Genomic DNA, 23700 nt, shown 5'->3' on the forward strand with positions numbered 1-23700 from the left:
TGTAGAACCTTCGAGCAAGTTCCAGGCAACCTTGGCTCTTTTCCAGAGAGTAGCCTTTGTTTTTGGATATTACATTCCCAGAGATGGATAACAAGTCCAGCAGAGTTTACACAGAATGATATAGTCATACACCCCCGACCCCTTCAGAGTATTAGGATCCTCATCACCATTAAAGCCTGGCCAGTCATCCTCTAATATATCTTTTTACCCCCTCATTCATTAAGGTGTGGAAGATTGGTTGACCGGATAAACATTTTGATCTCATTAGGTAATGATGCTCCTCGGATATCCCTTATAACAGCAGAAACAGAAATGCCTCAGACCTTTCCTGCAGTTATTGATCATATAGTTCAAGGCCTATTTATGATCCTTGTAACAGAATGCAGTCTGTATTACAGTAAGCCTGATCTGAATGAATTCAGCAACTGCATAAAGTTCAGGCACACTATGAGTTAAGTCCAATCAGGTGCATAACACATCCGGGACTTGTCTCTATTACTTACAGTATATGTGATGGGTTTACTGCACTCTCCAAGGATACACTCAAGCTGTGAGAGGAGATGAGCGCATACAGCAGTTATGCCCATCCTTTGCCTCTGCTGCCTCAGAAGCCTTTGTATTTATGTAATACAAAGGCTTCTGTGAATGGGCAGATAGAGGGGAGGGGCAGGCATAGCAGTTCCAGTTACTCTGCTCTTGAAGGAACTGAGACCACAGCGAGCAGCATCGGAGCCCAGAAAGATGCCTGTCTGATGTGAATGATAGAGATAATTCTACAATTTGGCAGGTACCTCGTTAGACTTAACTCATGGTATGCCTGCAGTTTTTACAAAGTAGCTGAATTCCACTTTATTTATTAAAATTACAGCTCCCGAAATCTGCTGGTCAGCATAAACTGACAGGATATCCTAAATGTGCAGGGAGGATGAGACGCTGGCCTGGAAGATTTTGTATTGTGCCCCCATTTGCTCAATTCAGAATTTGGTGTTCTGGGGATTAGAAGGTCAGATGAGGCCTGAAGATGTCAGTGATTGTATTCTGATTGGGCTATTTTAGGCTTCCTTTGGCAGATCCTTTTATACCCCCTGCAGTTTCTCCAGAATATGTGTTCCTGGCCTCCAATCGTCCCTCTGTCCTTCTTCCAGGAGATCGGGTTCTGGTTTCCGCTCTTCCCTCTGTCCTTCCTCCCGGAGATCGGGTACTGGTTTCCGCTCTTCCCTCTGTCCTTCCTCCCGGAGATCGGGTACTGGTTTCCGCTCTTCTCTCTGACCTTCCTCCGGGAGATGGGTCTCTGGTCTCCACTCTTCCCTCTGTCCTTCCTCCCGGAGATCGGGTACTGGTTTCCGCTCTTCTCTCTGACCTTCCTCCGGGAGATGGGTCTCTGGTCTCCACTCTTCCCTCTGTCCTTCCTCCGGGAGATCGGGTACTGGTTTCCGCTCTTCTCTCTGACCTTCCTCCGGGAGATGGGTCTCTGGTCTCCACTCTTCCCTCTGACCTTCCTCTGGGAGATGGGTCTCTGGTCTCCACTCTTCCCTCTGTCCTTCCTCCGGGAGATGGGTCTCTGGTCTCCACTCTTCCCTCTGACCTTCCTCCGGGAGATGGGTCTCTGGTCTCCACTCTTCCCTCTGACCTTCCTCCGGGAGATGGGTCTCTGGTCTCCACATTGTCCTCTGTCCTTTCATCAGGAGATCGGATCCTGGTCTCTGCTCTTCCTTCGGGAGATCTGGTTCTGGTCTTTTCTTCTTCCTCTAAGTGGTCCTGGACTTCCTGGCTCAGTAGCTGCTCTATGTGCTCTCTCAGAGGTCCAGATGCAGACGTTACATTTCCATTCTCTTCTGAATACAAAAAGTAAACAGAGAAATGTTAACAGAATTTAAAATCATCTTTCATTATTGTACATTACATAGTCAGGTTGAAAAAAGACACAAGTTTATCGGGTTCAACCAAAAAAAACAGTATTGAAAACCCAACCATACAATCCCATATACACAATCCTATACCCTCCCCAACCATACAATCCCATATGCACAATCCTATACCCTCCCAAACCATACAATCCCCTATACACAATCCTATACCCGCCCCAACCATACAATCCCCTATACACAATCCTATACCCTACCCAACCATACAATCCCCTATACACAATCCTATACCCGCCCCAACCATACAATCCCCTATACACAATCCTATACCCACCCCAACCATACAATCCCCTATACACAATCCTATACCCGCCCCAACCATACAATCCCCTATACACAATCCTATACCCACCCCAACCATACAATCCCCTATACCCTCCCCAACCATACAATCCCATATACACAATCCTATACCCTCCCCAACCATACAATCCCATATACACAATCCTATACCCGCCCCAACCATACAATCCCCTATACACAATCCTATACCCTCCCCAACCATACAATCCCCTATACACAATCCTATACCCGCCCCAACCATACAATCCCCTATACACAATCCTATACCCACCCCAACCATACAATCCCCTATACACAATCCTATACCCTCCCCAACCATACAATCCCCTATACACAATCCTATACCCGCCCCAACCATACAATCCCCTATACACAATCCTATACCCACCCCAACCATACAATCCCCTATACACAATCCTATACCCTCCCCAACCATACAATCCTATACCCACCCCAACCATACAATCCCCTATACACAATCCTATACCCTCCCCAACCATACAATCCTATACCCTCCCCAACCATACAATCCCATATACACAATCCTATACCAGTTGTTGATGCAGAGGAAGTTGAAAATAAACCCCAGCAAAGCATGATCCCATTTGTTAAAGCAGGGGAAAAAAAATTCCTTCCTGATCCCCCAAGAGGCAATCGGATATTCCCTGGATCAACTTTACCTAAAAAAATTTTTTTAATACCCATTTATATTATGTACACCCTGAAAAGAATCCAGACCTTTTTTTAAAGCAATCTAGTGAGCTGGCCAGAACCACCTCTGGAGGGAGTCTATTCCACATTTTCACAGCTCTTACTGTGAAGAAACCTTTCCGTATTTGGAGACAAAATCTGTTTGTCCCATTACAGGCGGGACACAGCGCATCTTCATAGACATTATGATAGGGTTATGCTGCCACCTTTAGGTAATTGGATACTAGCAAAAAAAAAAAAAGACAAGACCCCTCCCAGGCATAACCCATTCCTATTTGGCTAAGCTCCAGTTTTTTGCTTAGGGTCTTGATGTTGTCTGTGAGGCTCTCCACAGGAAAATAGCTTCTCAACTGTTCCATCCGGGAATAGATTGCTTTTCTAGATCTATTTTCCTACGGCTTTTTAACCCTCACAGGAATGGTACCTGGACCCTGGGGCAGTAATCCCCAGTGGGGGTAGAGGAGGACTTGTGGCACAGCCCACCATAATGGTTGAAGATTGGACCCCCTTAGGGGGTCCTGCAATAGACTGGTGAAGCTTATGGGCCCTTTAATGGTCTGGGTAAGAGTTACCACATGAAGAGAAGGCTGAACCTACTGATCCCTCTACTACCAAGAGGCATTCCATTCCCAGTCTCTGGCCTCCCCAGCCATGAATTCCAAAAGCCCTCCAAGTCAGGGATAAGTCATCTTATTAACCACTTGCTGACCACCACACGACTATATACTGCGGCGGTCTGGCGCTCCTGGGCAAAGTGACGTACCAGTACGTCGCTCGCCCACAAGCCTCTAGGGGGCACACTCCCGCCCCCGCTCGTTCCCTGACATCCCCCTGCGTGTGACCAGTGGCTCCGATGTCCTCCGGTCACTCACAATCTCCCGCTGGAGAGGGAGAAGGACAGACGGCTGATGTAAACAAAGCCGCCTGTCATTCTCCCTGGTGTAACTGCAGAGATCATACGATTTTTACAGTAACAGTGCATATGTATAGCACTGATTACTGTAGTAATGTCACTGCTACCCCCAAAAATGTCAGTCAGGGGTCCGATCTGTCCGCCGCAATGTCGCAGTCCAGCAAAAAAAATAAATCGCAGATCGCCGCCATTACTAGTTAAAAAAAAAACAATAAAAATGACAGAAATCTTTCCTGTAGTTAGGAACTGCGATAACTTTTGCGCAAACCAATCAAAATACGCTTATTGCGATTTTTTTTTTTTTTTTTACCAAAAATATGTAGCAGAAAACAAAATTGGCCTAAAATGTTAACAAATTTTGATTTTTACTTTTTTTTTTGAGAATTTCATATAAAGAAAATGTGAAAAATATTGTTATATTTTTCAGAATTGTTGCTCTTTTTTTGGTTATAGCGCAAAAAATTAAAAAATCGCAGAGGTGATGAAATACCACCAAAAGAAAGCTCTGTTTGTTAGGAAAAAAGGACGTCAAATTAATTTGGGTACAGCGTCGCACGACCGTGCAATTGTCCGTTAAAGTCACGCAGTGCCAAATCACAAAATAGGCCCTGGTCTTTGAGCAGCCAAATCCTCCGGGGCTTAAGTGGTTAATAAGGGGTGCCCACATTTGCTTGCACCTATAACTGGTTTTGTAAGAAGCACTGGAAGGGCAAATGCAGATCAAAAAAGCAAAAAAGCACACTTGCTCAGGTCGGGGGGAGATTTGCAGTTTGGCTGGGGGAGATTGCAGAGGAATGGATTGGCTGGGGGGAGATTGCAGAGGAATGGATTGGCTGGGGGAGATTGCAGAGGAATGGATTGGCTGGGGGAGATTGCAGAGGAATGGAAGATTCTCACTATGAATGTGGGCTGTGCTATCCGGTGTTACCGCCCATTGACTGCTGCAATTCGTCAGTCACATTCCCTTCCCAAGGAAAAGTCGCACAGCTTCCAAATATTCCATTGTTTTTGGATCCGTCGGCCTCTCTCTCTGATGGTGTAACGTCAGACCACGTAGCTCAGTCTTCAGGCCATACTTTTATAAAGATTTACCATTTGGATATTGGAGTTGCTGAGGGCGCTGCCTCTGGTCGCCATGTTTTGTAGGTTGCTGTGGTTGGGTCCAGCCTGTTTGGTTGGGTTGGGTCCAGCCTGTTTGGTTGGGTTGGGTCCAGCCTGTTTGGTTGGGTTGGGTCCAGCCTGTTTGGTTGGGTTGGGTCCAGCCTGTTTGGTTCGGTGCTCTGGGACATTCCTATGGTAATGGGTGAAGATGCTTTGTGTGCTGTGATTTACAATAAAGAAAATTGGATTTTCGGTTTACCTGTAAACTTCATAGTCAATGGAGGGATACAGAGATCCCGCCCCTCCTCCGTGGATCATGGCTTGCCACAGAAACTGAAGCCTTGTCTTACGGAGGAGGGGCCTTCCTGTCCAATCACCGAAGGTGGCAGCATAACCCTATTGTAACGGATATGAAGTGTCCCAGGAGCGCTCCGAGAAAACAATTTGCAGCTGAACCTAAAACTCAATTTTCTAAGTGGAGAGGTGGGGGCGGGGATCACATATTCTTGTACCTCCCCCAATCTGCTCCCGTTTCTCTAAATTCCCATCATTCTCTGCTCCAGGGCATCTCCCTCCCCCATACCTTTCCGTCAGATAATGAGAACTCTCACTGCCCGCTGGTTATTTACACATGTGGAGTTCGACCATGATAACCCTCCAGTCATGTGATCGTAACGTGCCTCCTGATTCGCTGCATGCCACTCCCACCTGCACTCCCTGCCTGCTCTGCGTGTCCCTCCCCCCCGCACTCCCTGCCTACTCTGCGTGTCCCTCCCCCCTCACTCCCTGCCTGCTCTGCATGTCCCTCGCCCCGCACTCCCTGCCTGCTCTGCGTGTCCCTCCCCCCGCACTCCCTGCCTGCTCTGCGTGTCCCTCCCCCCTCACTCCCTGCCTGCTCTGCGTGTCCCTCGCCCCGCACTCCCTGCCTGCTCTGCGTGTCCCTGCCTGCTCTGCGTGTCCCTCCCCCCGCACTCCCTGCCTGCTCTGCATGTCCCTCCCCCCGCACTCCCTGCCTGCTCTGCGTGTCCCTGCCTGCTCTGCGTGTCCCTCCCCCCGCACTCCCTGCCTGCTCTGCATGTCCCTCCCCCCGCACTCCCTGCCTGCTCTGCGTGTCCCTGCCTGCTCTGCGTGTCCCTCCCCCCGCACTCCCTGCCTGCTCTGCGTGTCCCTCCCCCCGCACTCCCTGCCTGCTCCGCGTGTCCCTCCCCCTCACTCCCTGCCTGCTCCGCGTGTCCCTCCCCCCGCACTCCCTGCCTGCTCCGCTTGTCCCTCCCCCCGCACTCCCTGCCTGCTCCGCTTGTCCCTCCCCCCGCACTCCCTGCCTGCTCTGCGTGTCCCTCCCCCCGCACTCCCTGCCTGCTCCGCGTGTCCCTCCCCCTCACTCCCTGCCTGCTCCGCGTGTCCCTCCCCCCGCACTCCCTGCCTGCTCCGCTTGTCCCTCCCCCCGCACTCCCTGCCTGCTCCGCTTGTCCCTCCCCCCGCACTCCCTGCCTGCTCTGCGTGTCCCTCCCCCCGCACTCCCTGCCTGCTCTGCTTGTCCCTCCCCCCGCACTCCCTGCCTGCTTGTCCCTCCCCCCGCACTCCCTGCCTGCTCTGCTTGTCCCTCCCCCCGCACTCCCTGCCTGCTCTGCGTGTCCCTCCCCCCGCACTCCCTGCCTGCTCTGCGTGTCCCTGCCTGCTCTGCGTGTCCCCCCCCCGCACTCCCTGCCTACTCCGCGTGTCCCCCCCCGCACTCCCTGCCTACTCCGCGTGTCCCTCCCCCCTCACTCCCTGCCCACTCCGCGTGTCCCTCCCCCCTCACTCCCTGCCTACTCCGCGTGTCCCTCCCCCCTCACTCCCTGCCCACTCCGCGTGTCCCTCCCCCCTCACTCCCTGCTCCGCGTGTCCCTCCCCCCTCACTCCCTGCCTACTCCGCGTGTCCCTCCCCCCTCACTCCCTGCCTGCTCCGCGTGTCCCTCCCCCCTCACTCCCTGCCTGCTCTGCGTGTCCCCCCCACTCCCTGTATGGGAATAGATGGAAGAGGGCTGTGTGCTGACAGCGGTGGTGCTGTGAAGGTAGTATATACTGTATACCTCACATATACCGTGTGCTACAAATCCACCTTTCAGCCAGGGAGCTGCCATGGTATGGGGGGGGGGTCTCAGAGAACGAGGAGCTTTCTACATCAGAGGTCAGGCTAAACTTCACATGAAAGAGCCGGGGGGGGGTCACTCTTTATTGTTTCAGCTGTGTGTGTAATCTGAGCTCTGCTATTCAGTTTATGCAAAGGTTTCACCTACTGGCAGGAAACCGAATCTTCTCACTGCGGATTATATCTTCCCAGCAACATGAGGGCAGCGCAATGGATCAATGGAAGAACCCCACAAACCGCCTGCGGGGAGGGCGGAGCAAACCGCCATACTGTGCTGTATGTAATGTTCCCGTACCTTTGGTACCCTAAATTACATTTTCCACAAGTGTATGCGCCCCACCAATTACTTTTGGAAAGGTGCGCATACACCTTTAAGACTGGAGCTGTCATCACTGAGCGCCGGACTAGATGGCTATTTAAGGCGTCGGTTCTCACTCACATGTGTTCGTTCAAACACCTTTACCTGGATGCTAACCTTGCTTGAAGCTTCCATGCTTGCAAGCTTACCTCGCTGACGGAACCTCGCCGCGCTGATCCCTGTATCCCGCTACTGGATCATCCGCCTCTCCTGAACCACCCTTCGGCTGTATCGCTAATAGTGCTAAGTACCCCGCAGGGGAATTCTCTATAAACTTATACTAAGCTTACACTATCTAGCTCTGCATAGTAAAGACTGTTTATCACATCTGCATAACTAGATTGCTAGCTCTTGAGACTACTGCTACTTTTCTGCACTGGGTTGATCTCTTTTGTATGTCCACCTGCTACTCTGTCATCTGCTACCATACAACATTGCTAAACCTTCCTGCATCCATCTGCTACTGTCTCACCTTCAAGTGTCTATCACCTATCACCTCCACTCAACCTATCCCTCAACCTTCATCATTGTGTTACCACATACATAAAGTCACTCTAGGAACCAGCTTGCTAATTGTGTGTATTTACTGGCTGAAATAAGACCTTCCACACATGATGAGTCATTGAGGTTGGGATTGGTATCTCAGCATATCTCTTACATGACTACTGACGTGGAACTATTTCTGCAGCTGAAAATCCACACCATATAAGAAACGCAGAAGCGTTACACTGTACTACCAACAACCTCCTACAGGGGCATTATATTCAATCCACTTCCACAACAGCTACAGGATGGGGAGGGGCCCCACTATTCTCTACCAAGAGGGGCCCCAATATTCTCTGCCGGGAGGGGCAACCTCCATGTACACACCTTGTTCTGGGCTTTCCGGGTCCTCCTCATAGGAGACTGTGAGGTCCAAGCACACCTAGGAGAAAAGAAAGGTGCTCATAAGAATCACCACCAGGAAACCTCCCACCAGGAGCAGACAGACTCTTTCTGGTCCCAGGCGTACACCCTGCACCCTTCCGTACACCCTGCACCCTTCCCGGCCCCAGACGTGCACCCTGCACCCTTCCCGGCCCCAGACGCGCACCCTGCACCCTTCCCGGCCCCAGACGCGCACCCTTCCCGGCCCCGGACGCACACCCTGCACCCTTCCCGTCCTGAATTCAGCCCCAAATATATCCCAAAGATCCCTTACTGGTGTGAGATTTCCCCGCAGCAATTCTGATGACTTACCTGAGGTGTAAAGACATATTTATAAAGCTTGAAGTGGCGGAAATAAGTGTTCAGAACAAAATCTGATATGTTAGGAAGCTGCTGCTGTGTGAACACCGCGATGCTGAATGGAGGTCTCTGCAAGAGAAACAAGAGAGAGTCACACTGACCACGGGGCTGCCCAGGACTCCTATACCAACATTTCCTGATACTACGGTGTCACCACCTCCCCGTGTCACCATATGTAATGCCTGACCCCCCACCCCATCACTGTCCACTGTACTCCTAGTATCACCATCCGTAGTGTCTGCCCTCCCCATGTCACCATATGTAATGCCTGACCCCACCCCGTCACTGCCCACTGTACTCTCCGTGTCTCTATCCATAGTGTCTACACTCCCCGTGTCACCATCCATAGTGTCTGCCCTCCCCATGTCACCATATGTAATGCCTGACCCCCACCCCATCACTGTCCACTGTACTACTAGTATCACCATCCGTAGTGTCTGCCCTCCCCATGTCACCATATGTAATGCCTGACCCCCACCCCGTCACTGCCCACTGTACTCTCCGTGTCTCTATCCATAGTGTCTACACTCCCCGTGTCACCATCCATAGGGTCTGCCCTCCCTGTGTCACCATCCGTAGTGTCTGCACCCCCCGTGTCACCATCCGTAGTGTCTGCCCTCCCCGTGTCACCATCCGTAGTGTCTGCCCTCCCCATGTCACCATATGTAATGCCTGACCCCCACCCCGTCACTGCCCACTGTACTCTCCGTGTCTCTATCCATAGTGTCTACACTCCCCGTGTCACCATCCGTAGTGTCTGCCCTCCCTGTGTCACCATCCGTAGTGTCTGCACCCCCCGTGTCACCATCCGTAGTGTCTGCACCCCCCGTGTCACCATCCGTAGTGTCTGCACCCCCTGTGTCACCATCCGTAGTGTCTGCCCTCCCCATGTCACCATATGTAATGCCTGACCCCCACCCCGTCACTGCCCACTGTACTCTCCGTGTCTCTATCCATAGTGTCTACACTCCCCGTGTCACCATCCATATAGTGTCTGCCCTCCCTGTGTCACCATCCGTAGTGTCTGCCCTCCCCGTGTCACCATCCGTAGTGTCTGCCCTCCCCGTGTCACCATCCGTAGTGTCTGCACCCCCCGTGTCACCATCCGTAGTGTCTGCACCCCCCGTGTCACCATCCGTAGTGTCTGCACCCCCTGTGTCGGTATTACTAATGTTTGTGGCACTCACATGGATGGCATGACACAGCAGCAGGTCCTTGAAGTACTGATAACACTCATCCACGTTTCCCAGCGATGTCTCTGGATGGTGAAACAAACACAACTATCAGCCTAATAGAATGGACAATGCGGGTGGAAAGGTCGGCCTGTGGGTGGAAAGGTCGGCCTGCGGATGGATGTGATGGGAGTCACTTTGGTCGGGGCGGCCTGTGGAACCCAGCTTACCTTAGAGAGGTTGGGAAATCCCTGTCTCAGCCCCCCAGGCTCCTCTTATGTGTAAGTCTCCCTGTGTTTATTAGGGGCTCAGGGTGACCAAGGAAATGATGGACACAGAATATGGTTTGGATTACTCAGATGGGAGAGTAATATTTATCAACAATATATCTCAGGACTATGAAGATTGAATCCCACTTTACACTGGGAGACCTATAGACTGTTGTAGACCATTGCCATGAAGTCTGTGACTGATACTGGGGGTCTCTCTTCCTATTGTCTGTATAATAAGGTGTTCTGTGTTTATACTTATAATAACGTGTCATTTTGTATTTTGTTTTAGCCTTGTTACAAGAAACTTCTACAGCTGAAGCGCTGACAACTGGACAGAGGGTCCAAGACCTCTGCCCCACACCTGCGGCAGTCCTGGAGGCCCAGGGTGAGAAGGAGGCGGCCCCTCCCAGCAGCAGACGGCGCCCCAGAATGATGACACCAACCCAGCAGAAGAGATGGCAACAGAGCAGTGTGCTGCCGGCCTCTGCCCTCAATGTACAAAGGATGGATTTCCTGAGAAAGTGGATGGGACTGCAATCTTCACTTGTATACCCCAGGGATGCTGGGCAGTCAGCCCAGATCCCCAACAACCTGACAAAGTGAGCCCAGCCACCCTGTCTTCTCTCCAGTGGCTGAAAGAACTCCAGGGAGAAGGGCCAGTCCACACTTCTCCCCAGCGGCTGAAAGAACTCACGGGAGAAGGGCCAGTCCACGCTTCTCCCCCGAGGCTGAAAGGACACCTGGGAGAAGGGCCAGTCCACGCTTCTCCCCCGCGGCTGAAAGGACACCTGGGAGAAGGGCCAGTCCACGCTTCTCCCCCGTGGCTGAAAGGACACCTGGGAGAAGGACCAGTCCACGCTTCTCCCCAGCAGCTGAAAGAACTCCTGGGAGAAGTACCAGTCCACGCTTCTCCCCAGCAGCTGAAAGAACTCCAGGGAGAAGGGCCAGTCCACACTTCTCCCCAGCGGCTGAAAGAACTCCTGGGAGAAGTACCAGTCCACACTTCTCCCCAGCGGCTGAAAGAACTCCTGGGAGATGGGCCAGTCCATGCTTCTCCCCAGCAGCTGAAAGAACTCCAGGGAGAAGGGCCAGTCTACACTTCTCCCCAGCGGCTGAAAGAACTCCAGGGAGAAGGGCCAGTCCACGCTTCTCCCCAGCAGCTGAAAGAACTCCTGGGAGAAGTACCAGTCCACGCTTCTCCCCAGCAGCTGAAAGAACTCCAGGGAGAAGGGCCAGTCCACACTTCTCCCCAGCGGCTGAAAGAACTCCTGGGAGAAGTACCAGTCCACACTTCTCCCCAGCGGCTGAAAGAACTCCTGGGAGATGGGCCAGTCCATGCTTCTCCCCAGCAGCTGAAAGAACTCCAGGGAGAAGGGCCAGTCTACACTTCTCCCCAGCGGCTGAAAGAACTCCAGGGAGAAGGGCCAGTCCACGCTTCTCCCCAGCAGCTGAAAGAACTCCAGGGAGAAGGGCCAGTCCACGCTTCTCCCCAGCGGTGGGTATGTTCTACAAGAGAGGCAGAGGTTGGCTGGGTGATTAACGCTGTGTTCCGGACAATTTGTTTGGAGTACTGTGTGGGTACAGACATTGGGGGATGGGAACTATGGACTAACTTCAAAGTCAACCCGTTTAGGGTCTCCTCCTGCTTTAGTCTCCTTCAGAGAGGGGAGAGATGTGACGGGAGTCACTTTGGTCGGGGGCCTGTGGAACCCAGCTTACCTTAGAGAGGTTGGGAAATCCCTCGCTCTGCCCCCTTGGGTTCTCTTATGTGTAAGTCCGCTGTGTCTATTAGGGGCTCAGGGTGGCCAAGGAAATTATGGACTTAATGGACACAGAATATGGTTTGGATTACTCAAATGGGAGAGTAATATTTATCAACAATATATCTCAGGACTATGAAGATGTAATCCCACTTAAAGAGGTTGTAAACCCTCTTGTATAACTTTTACCTATAGGTAAGCCTATATTAAGGCTTACCTATAGGTGCTATAAATATCTCCCAAACTTGCACCGTTTAGGAGATATTTACAGCGCAAACTGCCGATGACGTCATCGGCGCAGGCGCTCTGAGGGAACGGCCACCCGTGCCGTTCCTTCAGAGCTCATTCCCGTGAACGGCAGCTCCCGCGCGCATGCGCATCCGGCCAATCAGATGGCCGGAGGACGCGAACCCGGAAGCGGGACGGCAGGACATGTCGCCGTCCTGTCGCTGAGGTGGCGGCACGGCGGGGGCTTCGTTTTAAGGTAAGTACTACATAATGAGCTAGTATGCGATGCATACTAGCTCATTATGCCTTTCTCTTTACAGGGCTTTTTTTTTCTCGTTTTTTTTTTTTTGACTTTACTTCCTCTTTAACACTGGGAGACCTATGTCTCTATATAAATCTGACTCTATGGTTCTCCAATATATACCATGAATATAATAAATTCATAAAAATATCTCCAATATGTGAAAAGTCAATAAATCGAGATGTTCATTAGTAAATAAATAATTTTCAAATAATAAATAACCAATAAATATATTCAAAACATTAATAAGTGATGGTGAAAAGTCCGAAGGGACTATAAATATTACTAATGGTGTTTTATTGTAAAAAGTGTCCAATTTGCTGAAAAAGTGCTCTTTGTGCTTGATGTGAATGGTGAGCAGATAGCCGTGGAATGGGCTACTCCTTCCACCTCCCCCGCATGCACAGCCCACTTACCAGATGACCCCTTGGGGTCAGATGCCAATATGACCTCCCATTGTGGTTCCCTCAGTAGAGAGCGCGGTTTCAGGGGTACAGATAACCTTTAGGATTCTCCTCTGGGGTCCATAGTGCAGTATTTCCATACATCTTTATCCAAATAAAGTAACTTACATTTAAAATGAAGAAAACTGGCCCGGAGATCGGAACGTCGTTCCGCGTTCCAAAAGCCTTTCACTGACCCGAAGTGACGAAATGGAGTATCACGGGACCAGACTGGGGTTCACTCGTTGTTTAATAAACATTTGGGTTCCCAGCATATGCAAATGAAATGTCACGTGACTCCTGATGAGACGCACACTGACGAAACGCGTCCTGACGTCATCTGTGACATAAGGGGGCGGGGCCTCCCAATGACATCACCAGGAGGACACACCCCTAATGGCTATATAATAAGCTGCATAGACCGGAGACCGGCATAATCACCGGAGACAGCGTCAGAGGAGGACCGGAGGAAGAAGAAGAAGAGCGGAGGAAGAAGACCAGAGGCAGAAGAAGAGCCGAGAGGCAAAAGAGCAGAAGAGCGGAGGGGAGAAGACCAGGGCGGAGGGGAGAAGACCAGAGCGGAGGGGAGAAGACCAGAGCGGAGAGGACCGGATGAAGATTTTTAATAAACTTTTCAAACCATCTCCTGTCATTATTTACATACACTGCCTTTTATGGGGTGAAAGGGTAGGGGTACAATGTACCCCATACCCATTCACATAGGGAGGGGATCCGGGATCTGGGGGGGCCCCCTTGTTCAAGGGGGCTTCCAGATTCCGATAAGCCCCCTGCCCGCAGACCCCCACAACCACCGCCCAGGGTTTTCGGGAAGAGGACTTGTCCTCATCAACATGGGGGCAAGGTGCTTTGGGGTGGGGGTGCAGAGCCCCCCCCAAACCACCTACACCCCCCATGTTGAGGGCGTGTGGCCTGGTATGGTCCAGGGGGGGTGGGGCCGCTCACTCGTCCCCTCCCCTGGCCTGCATGCTTGGATAAGGGTCTGGTATGGATCTTGGGGGGGCCATGACATTTTTTCGGTGTGGGGCTACCCTCAAAATCCATACCAGACCTGAAGGGCCTGGTTTGGAACCTGGGGGGGGGGGACCCCCAAGCCATTTTTTTTTCCACTTTGGCGTGGAGTTCCCCCTCAAGATTCTCACAGCGCAAGTCGCACCACAAGTCGGATCATCCTGATCCGACTTGCGATGCGCCTTCCATTCAAATCAATAGGCTCCTATAGGGAACCATTGATTTTGAATGGAGTCAGAAAAAACGCTGCTAAAAGGGGGGAAGAAAGAAAAATTGAGTGCCGAGGGAACCCTGGGAGAGCAATCATTAGACGGAGGAACTGTGCTCTACAGCACGCCAGAGAGAGGAGTTAGAAAGGGGTACAGAGGTCCAGGAGATGCGTTGTGGGAGGCTAGACATTAGGTATCCTTTAGAGCTCATTTCCTATGAGAGGAGATTGCTTGGGGGAAATGGAGGTCTAGAGGGGACCATGAGGGAACGAGGACTAGACAAAGGAACCAAACTCTACAGAATGCTTGATATGGGATCAGAGGAAACAATGGGGGGAAGGAAACTATTACAGAGTAACTAAGGTCTACATGACATCTAGAAGAAAAGACAAGATAAGGGAACTGAGGTCCACGTTAAACTAACGAAGGGGGGTCCAGAGGATACCTAGCAGAAGAGGAGACAACTGACAGAAGCTGAGGTCCCCCGGAAAACATGGAGGTTGAGATTACTAAACAGAAGAACCAAGGCCTAGAGGAAACAATAGAGGTGGGAATAGCTAAACTGAACTAAGCCTAGAGAAAATCATGAAGGTGAGCTGACTAAACAAAAGAACTGAGGCCTAGAGGAATCCATAGAGGTGGGATGACTTAGAACCAAGGCCTAGAGGAAACCATGGAGGGGAGGGGACAAAACAGAACTGAGGTCAGGATGACATGTTGGAGAAGAGAACACTAGAGAATGGAAGTGAGGTGTAGGGATAACTATAGATGTAAATAGTGGAATTAATGCTGAGGACAGAGGTACGGAGGACAGAGATACGGAGGAGAGGAGTACAGAGGTACGGAGGAGAGGAGTACGGAGGAGAGGAGTACAGAGGTACGGAGGAGAGGAGGACAGAGGTACGGAGGAGAGGAGTACGGGGGACAGAGGTACGGAGGACAGAGGAGTACGGAGGACAGAGGAGTACGGAGGACAGAGGAGTACGGAGGACAGAGGAGTACGGAGGACAGAGGAGTACGGAGGACAGAGGAGTACAGAGGTACGGAGGACAGAGGTACGGAGGACAGAGGTACGGAGGACAGAGGTACGGAGGAGAGGAGTACGGGGGACAGAGGTACGGAGGACAGAGGTACGGAGGACAGAGGTACGGAGGACAGAGGTACGGAGGACAGAGGTACGGAGGACAGAGGAGTACGGAGGAGAGGAGTACGGAGGAGAGGAGTACGGAGGTACGGAGGAGAGGAGTACGGAGGACAGAGGTACGGAGGACAGAGGTACGGAGGTAGGGGTTTTATGAAAAGGGTGTTGCAGTCTTACCTACACAGGTACCATGTATCTCCTTCATGATGGAGAATAGACATGACGTCTGCTCTCTGGTGAATCCGCTGTCCCGGCAGAATCGCACTGTGTAGTAATAAAGATCCAGGAGAGCAGAGGCACGAGGCTCACACACCCTCTCCTCCGGAGACAGCAGATGGGACAGGGCTCTGGAGGGACAAGGGAAAAAAAACAACACACATTAAGGAAGATGGACTGTCAAAGATTTCTAACAATGTCCTAGAACCTCCGAGATTTCACCTACCGGCGCACATCCCCCGCACTCTCCACTCTCTCCAGAGTCTCCATATCACTCAGTGTGAGATCTCTCCTAAATACAAAGACAAACAATTACCTCCCTTCACCACCAGGAGGACCAACCATAGAGAGGAAGCTATGTTCTGGAGGACACTATAGAGGAGTATCGAGAGAAAGACATGTTCTGGAAGACACTATGGTGGACTATAGAGAGGAAGCCATGTTCTGGAGGACTCTATGGTGGGTTATAGAGAGGAAGCCATGTTCTGGAGGACACTATGGTGGGTTATAGAGAGGAAGCCATGTTCTGAGGGACTCTATGGGGGGCTATAGAGAGGAAGCCATGTTCTGGAGGACTCTATGGTGGACTATAGAGAGGAAGCCATGTTCTGGAGGACACTATGGAGCACTATGGAGAGGGAGCCATGTTCTGGAGGACTCTATGGTGGGTTATAGAGAGGGAGCCATGTTCTGGAGGACTCTATGGTGGGTTATAGAGAGGAAGCCATGTTCCGGAGGACACTATGGTGGGTTATAGAGAGGAAGCCATGTTCTGGAGGACTCTATGGGGGGCTATAGAGAGGAAGCCATGTTCTGGAGGACTCTATGGGGGGCTATAGAGAGGAAGCCATGTTCTGGAGGACTCTATGGGGGGCTATAGAGAGGAAGCCATGTTCTGGAGGACTCTATGGAGCACTATGGAGAGGGAGCCATGTTCTGGAGGACTCTATGGTGGGTTATAGAGAGGAAGCCATGTTCTGGAGGACTCTATGGTGGACTATAGAGAGGAAGCCATGTTCTGGAGGACTCTATGGTGGGTTAAAGAGAGGAAGCCATGTTCTGGAGGACACTATGGCGGTGTTCCGTGAAAAAAACCATACCCTCGCCACTTCCGGTGCACCTACGGAGGGTATGGATTTATCACAGTAGTGTATGTAATGTTACACTTGCTGCGGTTACATTAAAACAGCTCCTCTGCAATATGAGTCATCTCCGCTCCTTCCCCTGTCACTTCCCTGATCTCATCTCCGCTCCTATCCCTGTCACTTCCCTGATCTCAGCTCCGCTCCTACCCCTGTCACTTCTCTGATCTCATCTCCGCTCCTATCCCTGTCACTTCCCTGATCTCAGCTCCACTCCTACCCCTGTCACTTCTCTGATCTCAGCTCCGCTCCTATCCCTGTCACTTCCCTTATCTCATCTCCGCTCCTATCCCTGTCACTTCCCTGATCTCATCTCCACTCCTACCCCTGTCACTTCCCTGATCTCATCTCCGCTCCTACCCCTGTCACTTCCCTGATCTCATCTCCGCTCCTACCCCTGTCACTTCCCTGATCTCATCTCCGCTCCTACCCCTGTCACTTCCCTGATCTCATCTCCGCTCCTACCCCTGTCACTTCCCTGATCTCATCTCCGCTCTTACCCCTGTCACTTCCCTCATCTCATCTCCGCTCCTACCCCTGTCACTTCCCTCATCTCATCTCCGCTCCTACCCCTGTCGTCACTTCCCTGATACAGGGGTAGGAACGGAGATGAGATGAGGGAAGTGACAGGGATAGGAGCGGAGATGAGATGAGGGAAGTGACAGGGATAGGAGCGGAGATGAGGGAAGTGACAGGGGTAGGAGCGGAGATGAGATCAGGGAAGTGACAGGGGTAGGAGCGGAGATGAGATCAGGGAAGTGACAGGGGTAGGAGCGGAGATGAGGGAAGTGACAGGGGTAGGAGCGGAGATGAGATGAGGGAAGTGACAGGGGTAGGAGCGGAGATGAGATCAGGGAAGTGACAGGGATAGGAGCGGAGATGAGATCAGGGAAGTGACAGGGATAGGAGCGGAGATGAGATCAGGGAAGTGACAGGGGTAGGAGCGGAGATGACTCATTTTGCAGCCGACCTGTTTTATGTAACCGCCGCAAGTGTAATATTACACACTACCGTGATAATTTCATTCCCTCGGAGCATACGCACTGCTACGCTGCTCAGCTGTTTCTGACAGGAAGTGACGAGGGTATGGAATTCTAACGAGGTATGGTTTTCTCACATTACAGTGGACTATAGAGAGGAAGCCATGTTCTGGAGGACTCTATGGTGGGTTATAGAGAGGTAGGAATGATGTGGAGGACTCTATGGTGGACTATAGAGAGGAAGCCATGATCTGGAGGACTCTATGGTGGGTTAAAGAGAGGGAGCCATGTTCTGGAGGACTCTATGATGGACTATAGAGAGGTAGCCATGTTCTGGAGGACTCTATGGTGGACTATAGAGAGGAAGCCATGTTCTGGAGGACTCTATGGTGGACTATAGAGAGGAAGCCATGATCTGGAGGACTCTATGGTGGACTATAGAGAGGAAGCCATGTTCTGGAGGACTCTATGGTGGGTTATAGAGAGGTAGGAATGATGTGGAGGACTCTATGGTGGACTATAGAGAGGAAGCCATGATCTGGAGGACTCTATGGTGGGTTAAAGAGAGGGAGCCATGTTCTGGAGCACTCTATGGTGGATTATAGAGAGGTAGGAATGATGTGGAGGACTCTATGGTGGACTATAGAGAGGAAGCCATGATCTGGAGGACTCTATGGTGGACTATAGAGAGGAAGCCATGTTCTGGAGGACTCTATGGTGGACTATAGAGAGGTAGGAATGATGTGGAGGACTCTATGGTGGGTTATAGAGAGGTAGGAATGATGTGGAGGACTCTATGGTGGGTTATAGAGAGGTAGGAATGATGTGGAGGACTCTATGGTGGACTATAGAGAGGAAGCCATGTTCTGGAGGACTCTATGGTGGACTATAGAGAGGAAGCCATGATCTGGAGGACTCTATGGTGGATTATAGAGAGGTAGGAATGATGTGGAGGACTCTATGGTGGATTATAGAGAGGTAGGAATGATGTGGAGGCCTCTATGGTGGGTTATAGAGAGGTAGGAATGATGTGGAGGACTCTATGGTGGACTATAGAGAGGAAGCCATGATCTGGAGGACTCTATGGTAGGTTATAGAGAGGGAGCCATGTTCTGGAGGACTCTATGGTGGATTATAGAGAGGGAGCCATGTTCTGGAGGACTCTATGGTGGATTATAGAGAGGTAGGAATGATGTGGAGGACTCTATGGTGGATTATAGAGAGGTAGGAATGATGTGGAGGACTCTATGGTGGATTATAGAGAGGGAGCCATGTTCTGGAGGACTCTATGGTGGATTATAGAGAGGGAGCCATGTTCTGGAGGACTCTATGGTGGATTATAGAGAGGAGCCATGTTCTGGAGGACTCTATGGTGGATTATAGAGAGGGAGCCATGTTCTGGAGGACTCTATGGTGGATTATAGAGAGGGAGCCATGTTCTGGAGGACTCTATGGTGGAAGGTGACATCTTGATTTACCATAGACAGATGTGAGGCCTCTTCATGGTTTCCTGTTTGGAAAGAAGACAACATAGTAAAAATTGAAGGAAGAGGACACCCCCCCCTGTACGGGGCCCCTCCCGTCACATGACACCCCCCTGTACGGGGCCCCTCCCGTCACATGACACCCCCCTGTACGGGGCCCCTCCCGTCACATGACACCCCCCCCCTGTACGGGGTCCCTCCTGTCACATGACACCCCCCCCCCCCTGTACGGGGTCTGAAAGAGTGTATCAACGTGCCTTACTAAAATATTATATATCATATTACATTTCAGCTAGGGCCCATTCTACGATGGAATGTGGGCCCTTGCTAACCTCATTCATACACCTTGGACATCAGACAGCTGTATTTTGCATTTAGACGACAAGACATTGATAGGAGTTTACATGTCAAACATCTTTTCATTCATTCATTTAGACACTTGACAAAGTAAAGTCTGCGCATAGAGATTACTGACACCACCCATAAACATTTGACAATTGCTTACATTAACACATCAGACAGCTGAACACAGACAGAGCGGCTCTCCCATAAACACAATCTCCAACACACGACACCCCACACATACACAGGTGTATAGGGAACACAAGGACTGTTTCTGTGAGATATGTGCTATTGTTAATTTGACCGATGACTTGTAACCAGTTTAAAGCAGTTTTTCCCGCTCAAAACTTCCTTTAAATATGAGCGAAACTTGCAATAAAATCAGATGTATCTACGCTAAGCTTGAGTGCTGTGTGTCGTTATATCTCCTGGCCAGAGGAGAGAGAATTCACTATACAGGGGGAGTGAGGACTGAAGGGTAGTATATCATCGTGTAATTGCCTCCTGACGAGATTTGAGCTAACAGGGTCCCTCCGGTCACATGACACCCTCCTGTACGGGGCCCCTCCCGTCACATGACACCCCCCTGTACGGGGTCCCTCCGGTCACACGACACCCCCCCTGTAAGGGGTCCCTCCGGTCACGTGACACCCCCCTGTACAGGGTCCTCCAGTCACATGACACCCACCCCCCCTGTATGGGGTCCCTCCGGTCACATGACACCCCCCCCTGTATGGGGTCCCTCCGGTCACATGACACCCCCCCTGTACGGGGTCCCTCCGGTCACATGACCCCCCCCGTACTAGGTCCCTCCGGTCACATGACCCCCCCTCTGTACGGGGTCCCTCCGGTCACATGACAACCCCCCTGTACGGGGTCCCTCCGGTCACATGACACCCCCCCGTGTACGGAGTCCCTCCGGTCACATGACACCCCCCTGTATGGGGTCCCTCCGGTCACATGACACCCCCCCTGTACGGGGTCCCTCCGGTCACATGACACCCCCCTGTACGGGGTCCCTCCGGTCACATGACCCCCCTCTGTACGGGGTCCCTCCGGTCACATGACCCCCCTCTGTACGGGGTCCCTACGGTCACATGACAACCCCCCTGTACGGGGTCCCTCCGGTCACATGACCCCCCCTGTACGGGGTCCCTCCGATCACATGACACCCCTCTGTACGGGGTCCCTCCTGTAACATGACCCCCCCTGTACGGGGCCCCTCCGGTCACATGACCCCCCCCTGTAAGGGGCCCCTCCGGTCACATGACCCCCCCCTGTACGGGGTCCCTCCGATCACATGACACCCCCCTGTACGGGGACCCTCCGATCACATGACACCCCTCTGTACGGGGTCCCTCCTGTAACATGACACCCCCCTGTACGGGGTCCCTCCTGTAACATGACACCCCCCTGTACGGGGTCCCTCCCGTCACATGACACCCCCCCTGTACGGGGGCCCCTCCCGTCACATGACACCCCCCCTGTACGGGGCCCCTCCCGTCACATGACCCCCCCCCCGTACGGGGTCCCTCCGGTCACATGACCCCCTGTACGGGGTCCCTCCGGTCACATGACCCCCCCCCCTGTACGGGGTCCCTCCGGTCACATGACCCCCCCCTGTACGGGGTCCCTCCGATCACATGACACCCCCCTGTACGGGGTCCCTCCGGTCACATGACCCCCCCCTGTACGGGGTCCCTCCGGTCACATGACACCCCCCTGTATGGGGTCCCTCCGATCACATGACACCCCCCTGTACGGGGTCCCTCCTGTAACATGACCCCCCCCCTGTACGGGGTCCCTCCGGTCACATGACCCCCCCTGTACGGGGTCCCTCCGGTCACATGACCCCCCCTGTACGGGGTCCCTCCTGTTACATGACCCCCCCCTGTACGGGGTCCCTCCGGTCACATGACACCCCCCCCTGTACGGGGTCCCTCCGGTCACATGACACCCCCCCTGTACGGGGTCCCTCCGGTCACATGACACCCCCCCTGTACGGGGTCCCTCCTGTAACATGACACCCCCTGTACGGGGTCCCTCCGGTCACATGACACCCCCCTGTATGGGGTCCCTCCGATCACATGACACCCCCCTGTACGGGGTCCCTCCTGTAACATGACACCCCCCTGTACGGGGTCCCTCCGGTCACATGACACCCCCCCTGTACGGGGTCCCTCCGGTCACATGACCCCCCCTGTACGGGGTCCCTCCGGTCACATGACCCCCCCTGTACGGGGTCCCTCCGGTCACATGACACCCCCCCTGTACGGGGTCCCTCCGGTCACATGACCCCCCCTGTACGGGGTCCCTCCGGTCACATGACCCCCCCTGTACGGGGTCCCTCCGGTCACATGACACCACCCTGTATGGGGTCCCTCCGATCACATGACACCCCCCTGTAACATGACCCCCCCCTGTACGGGGTCCCTCCGGTCACATGACACCCCCCCTGTACGGGGTCCCTCCGGTCACATGACACCCCCCCTGTACGGGGTCCCTCCGGTCACATGACCCCCCCCCCTGTACGGAGTCCCTCCGGTCACATGACACCCCCCTGTACGGGGTCCCTCCTGTAACATGACACCCCCCCTGTACGGGGTCCCTCCGGTCACATGACCCCTCCCCCGGGTTGCTATGGGAGTTCTCACCTCCCGCTCTCCGTCTTCTCTCCTCAGCGTCTGTTCTCCTCGATACTGTCACCCAGGCAACGCCCCGCCTCTTCCAATTTCAGCCAATGACTTCGTAGGACGTAACGAGTGACACTTCTCTTGGCTAATGCGCCGGCTGGAGGGCGGGATCTGGGGCTGTGACGTCATTACGTACTGCAATAGTTCTGCGCATGCGCGATGTGTCAGAGCTACTTCCGGCTGTCCCCGATTCAACATGGCGGAGAGTGGAAGAGGCGGCTGTGTGTGATTGTACGGTATGTGGGCCCGGGGCCCCGAAATGGGCGTGTGACCCCCTCAGAGGGATATAGGGGGGGGGGGACTGACTGACAGACAGGGGAACCGGAGGGGGAGGAGCACAGAGTGAGAGAGGGGGGAAAGAGACCAATGAGGAGAGAGGAGGTGATGTGACAGAGAGGGGGAGGGGACGTAGACGGGCAGGGGAGGGGGTCGTAGACGGGCAGGGGAGGGGTCGTAGACGGGCAGGGGAGAGAACGTAGACGGGCAGGGGAGGGGGTCGTAGACGGGCAGGGGAGGGGACGTAGACGGGCAGGGGAGGGGGTCGTAGACGGGCAGGGGAGGGGTCGTAGACGGGCAGGGGAGGGGACGTAGACGGGCAGGGGAGAGAACGTAGACGGGCAGGGGAGGGGACGTAGACGGGCAGGGGAGGGGGTCGTAGACGGGCAGGGGAGGGGACGTAGACGGGCAGGGGAGAGAACGTAGACGGGCAGGGGAGGGGGTCGTAGACGGGGAGGGGACGTAGACGGGCAGGGGAGAGAACGTAGACGGGCAGGGGAGGGGGACGTAGACGGGCAGGGGAGGGGACGTAGACGGGCAGGGGAGGGGGTCGTAGACGGGCAGGGGAGGGGGTCGTAGACGGGCAGGGGAGGGGTCGTAGACGGGCAGGGGAGGGGGTCGTAGACGGGCAGGGGAGGGGACGTAGACGGGCAGGGGAGGGGACGTAGACGGGCAGGGGAGGGGGACGTAGACGGGCAGGGGAGGGGTCGTAGACGGGCAGGGGAGAGAACGTAGACGGGCAGGGGAGGGGGTCGTAGATGGGCAGGGGAGGGGATGTAGACGGGCAGGGGAGGGGGTCGTAGACGGGCAGGGGAGGGGACGTAGACGGGCAGGGGAGGGGACGTAGACGGGCAGGGGAGGGGGTCGTAGACGGGCAGGGGAGGGGTCGTAGACGGGCAGGGGAGGGGACGTAGACGGGCAGGGGAGGGGGTCGTAGACGGGCAGGGGAGGGGTCGTAGACGGGCAGGGGAGGGGGTCGTAGACGGGCAGGGGAGGGGACGTAGACGGGCAGGGGAGGGGACGTAGACGGGCAGGGGAGGGGACGTAGACGGGCAGGGGAGGGGGTCGTAGACGGGCAGGGGAGGGGACGTAGACGGGCAGGGGAGGGGGTCGTAGACGGGCAGGGGAGGGGTCGTAGACGGGCAGGGGAGGGGACGTAGACGGGCAGGGGAGGGGTCGTAGACGGGCAGGGGAGGGGTCGTAGACGGGCAGGGGAGGGGACGTAGACGGGCAGGGGAGGGGGTCGTAGACGGGCAGGGGAGGGGTCGTAGACGGGCAGGGGA

At 53.7% G+C, this 23700-nt stretch overlaps 1 protein-coding gene across 1 annotated transcript; it reads right to left on the reverse strand.

The window, feature by feature from the left end:
• Positions 1–1047: 1047 nt before the first annotated feature.
• Positions 1048–22225, reverse strand: CFAP119 (cilia and flagella associated protein 119; the record flags this gene model as incomplete). The annotated part of the gene is made up of 8 exons (XM_082260525.1): positions 22103–22225; positions 19101–19132; positions 15727–15792; positions 15462–15631; positions 9917–9987; positions 8682–8798; positions 8313–8367; positions 1048–1835 (listed from the first exon to the last, which is right to left on the reverse strand). Exons 2-8 carry the CDS (start codon positions 19124–19126, stop codon positions 1048–1050), a joined length of 1293 nt encoding a protein of 430 aa, XP_082116651.1. The 5' UTR covers positions 19127–19132; positions 22103–22225.
• Positions 22226–23700: the final 1475 nt, after the last annotated feature.

The sequence above is a fragment of the Pelophylax lessonae genome (genome assembly GCF_965119305.1).
Source record: "Pelophylax lessonae genome assembly, chromosome: 6".
In the NCBI taxonomy this organism is placed as follows: domain Eukaryota; kingdom Metazoa; phylum Chordata; class Amphibia; order Anura; family Ranidae; genus Pelophylax; species Pelophylax lessonae.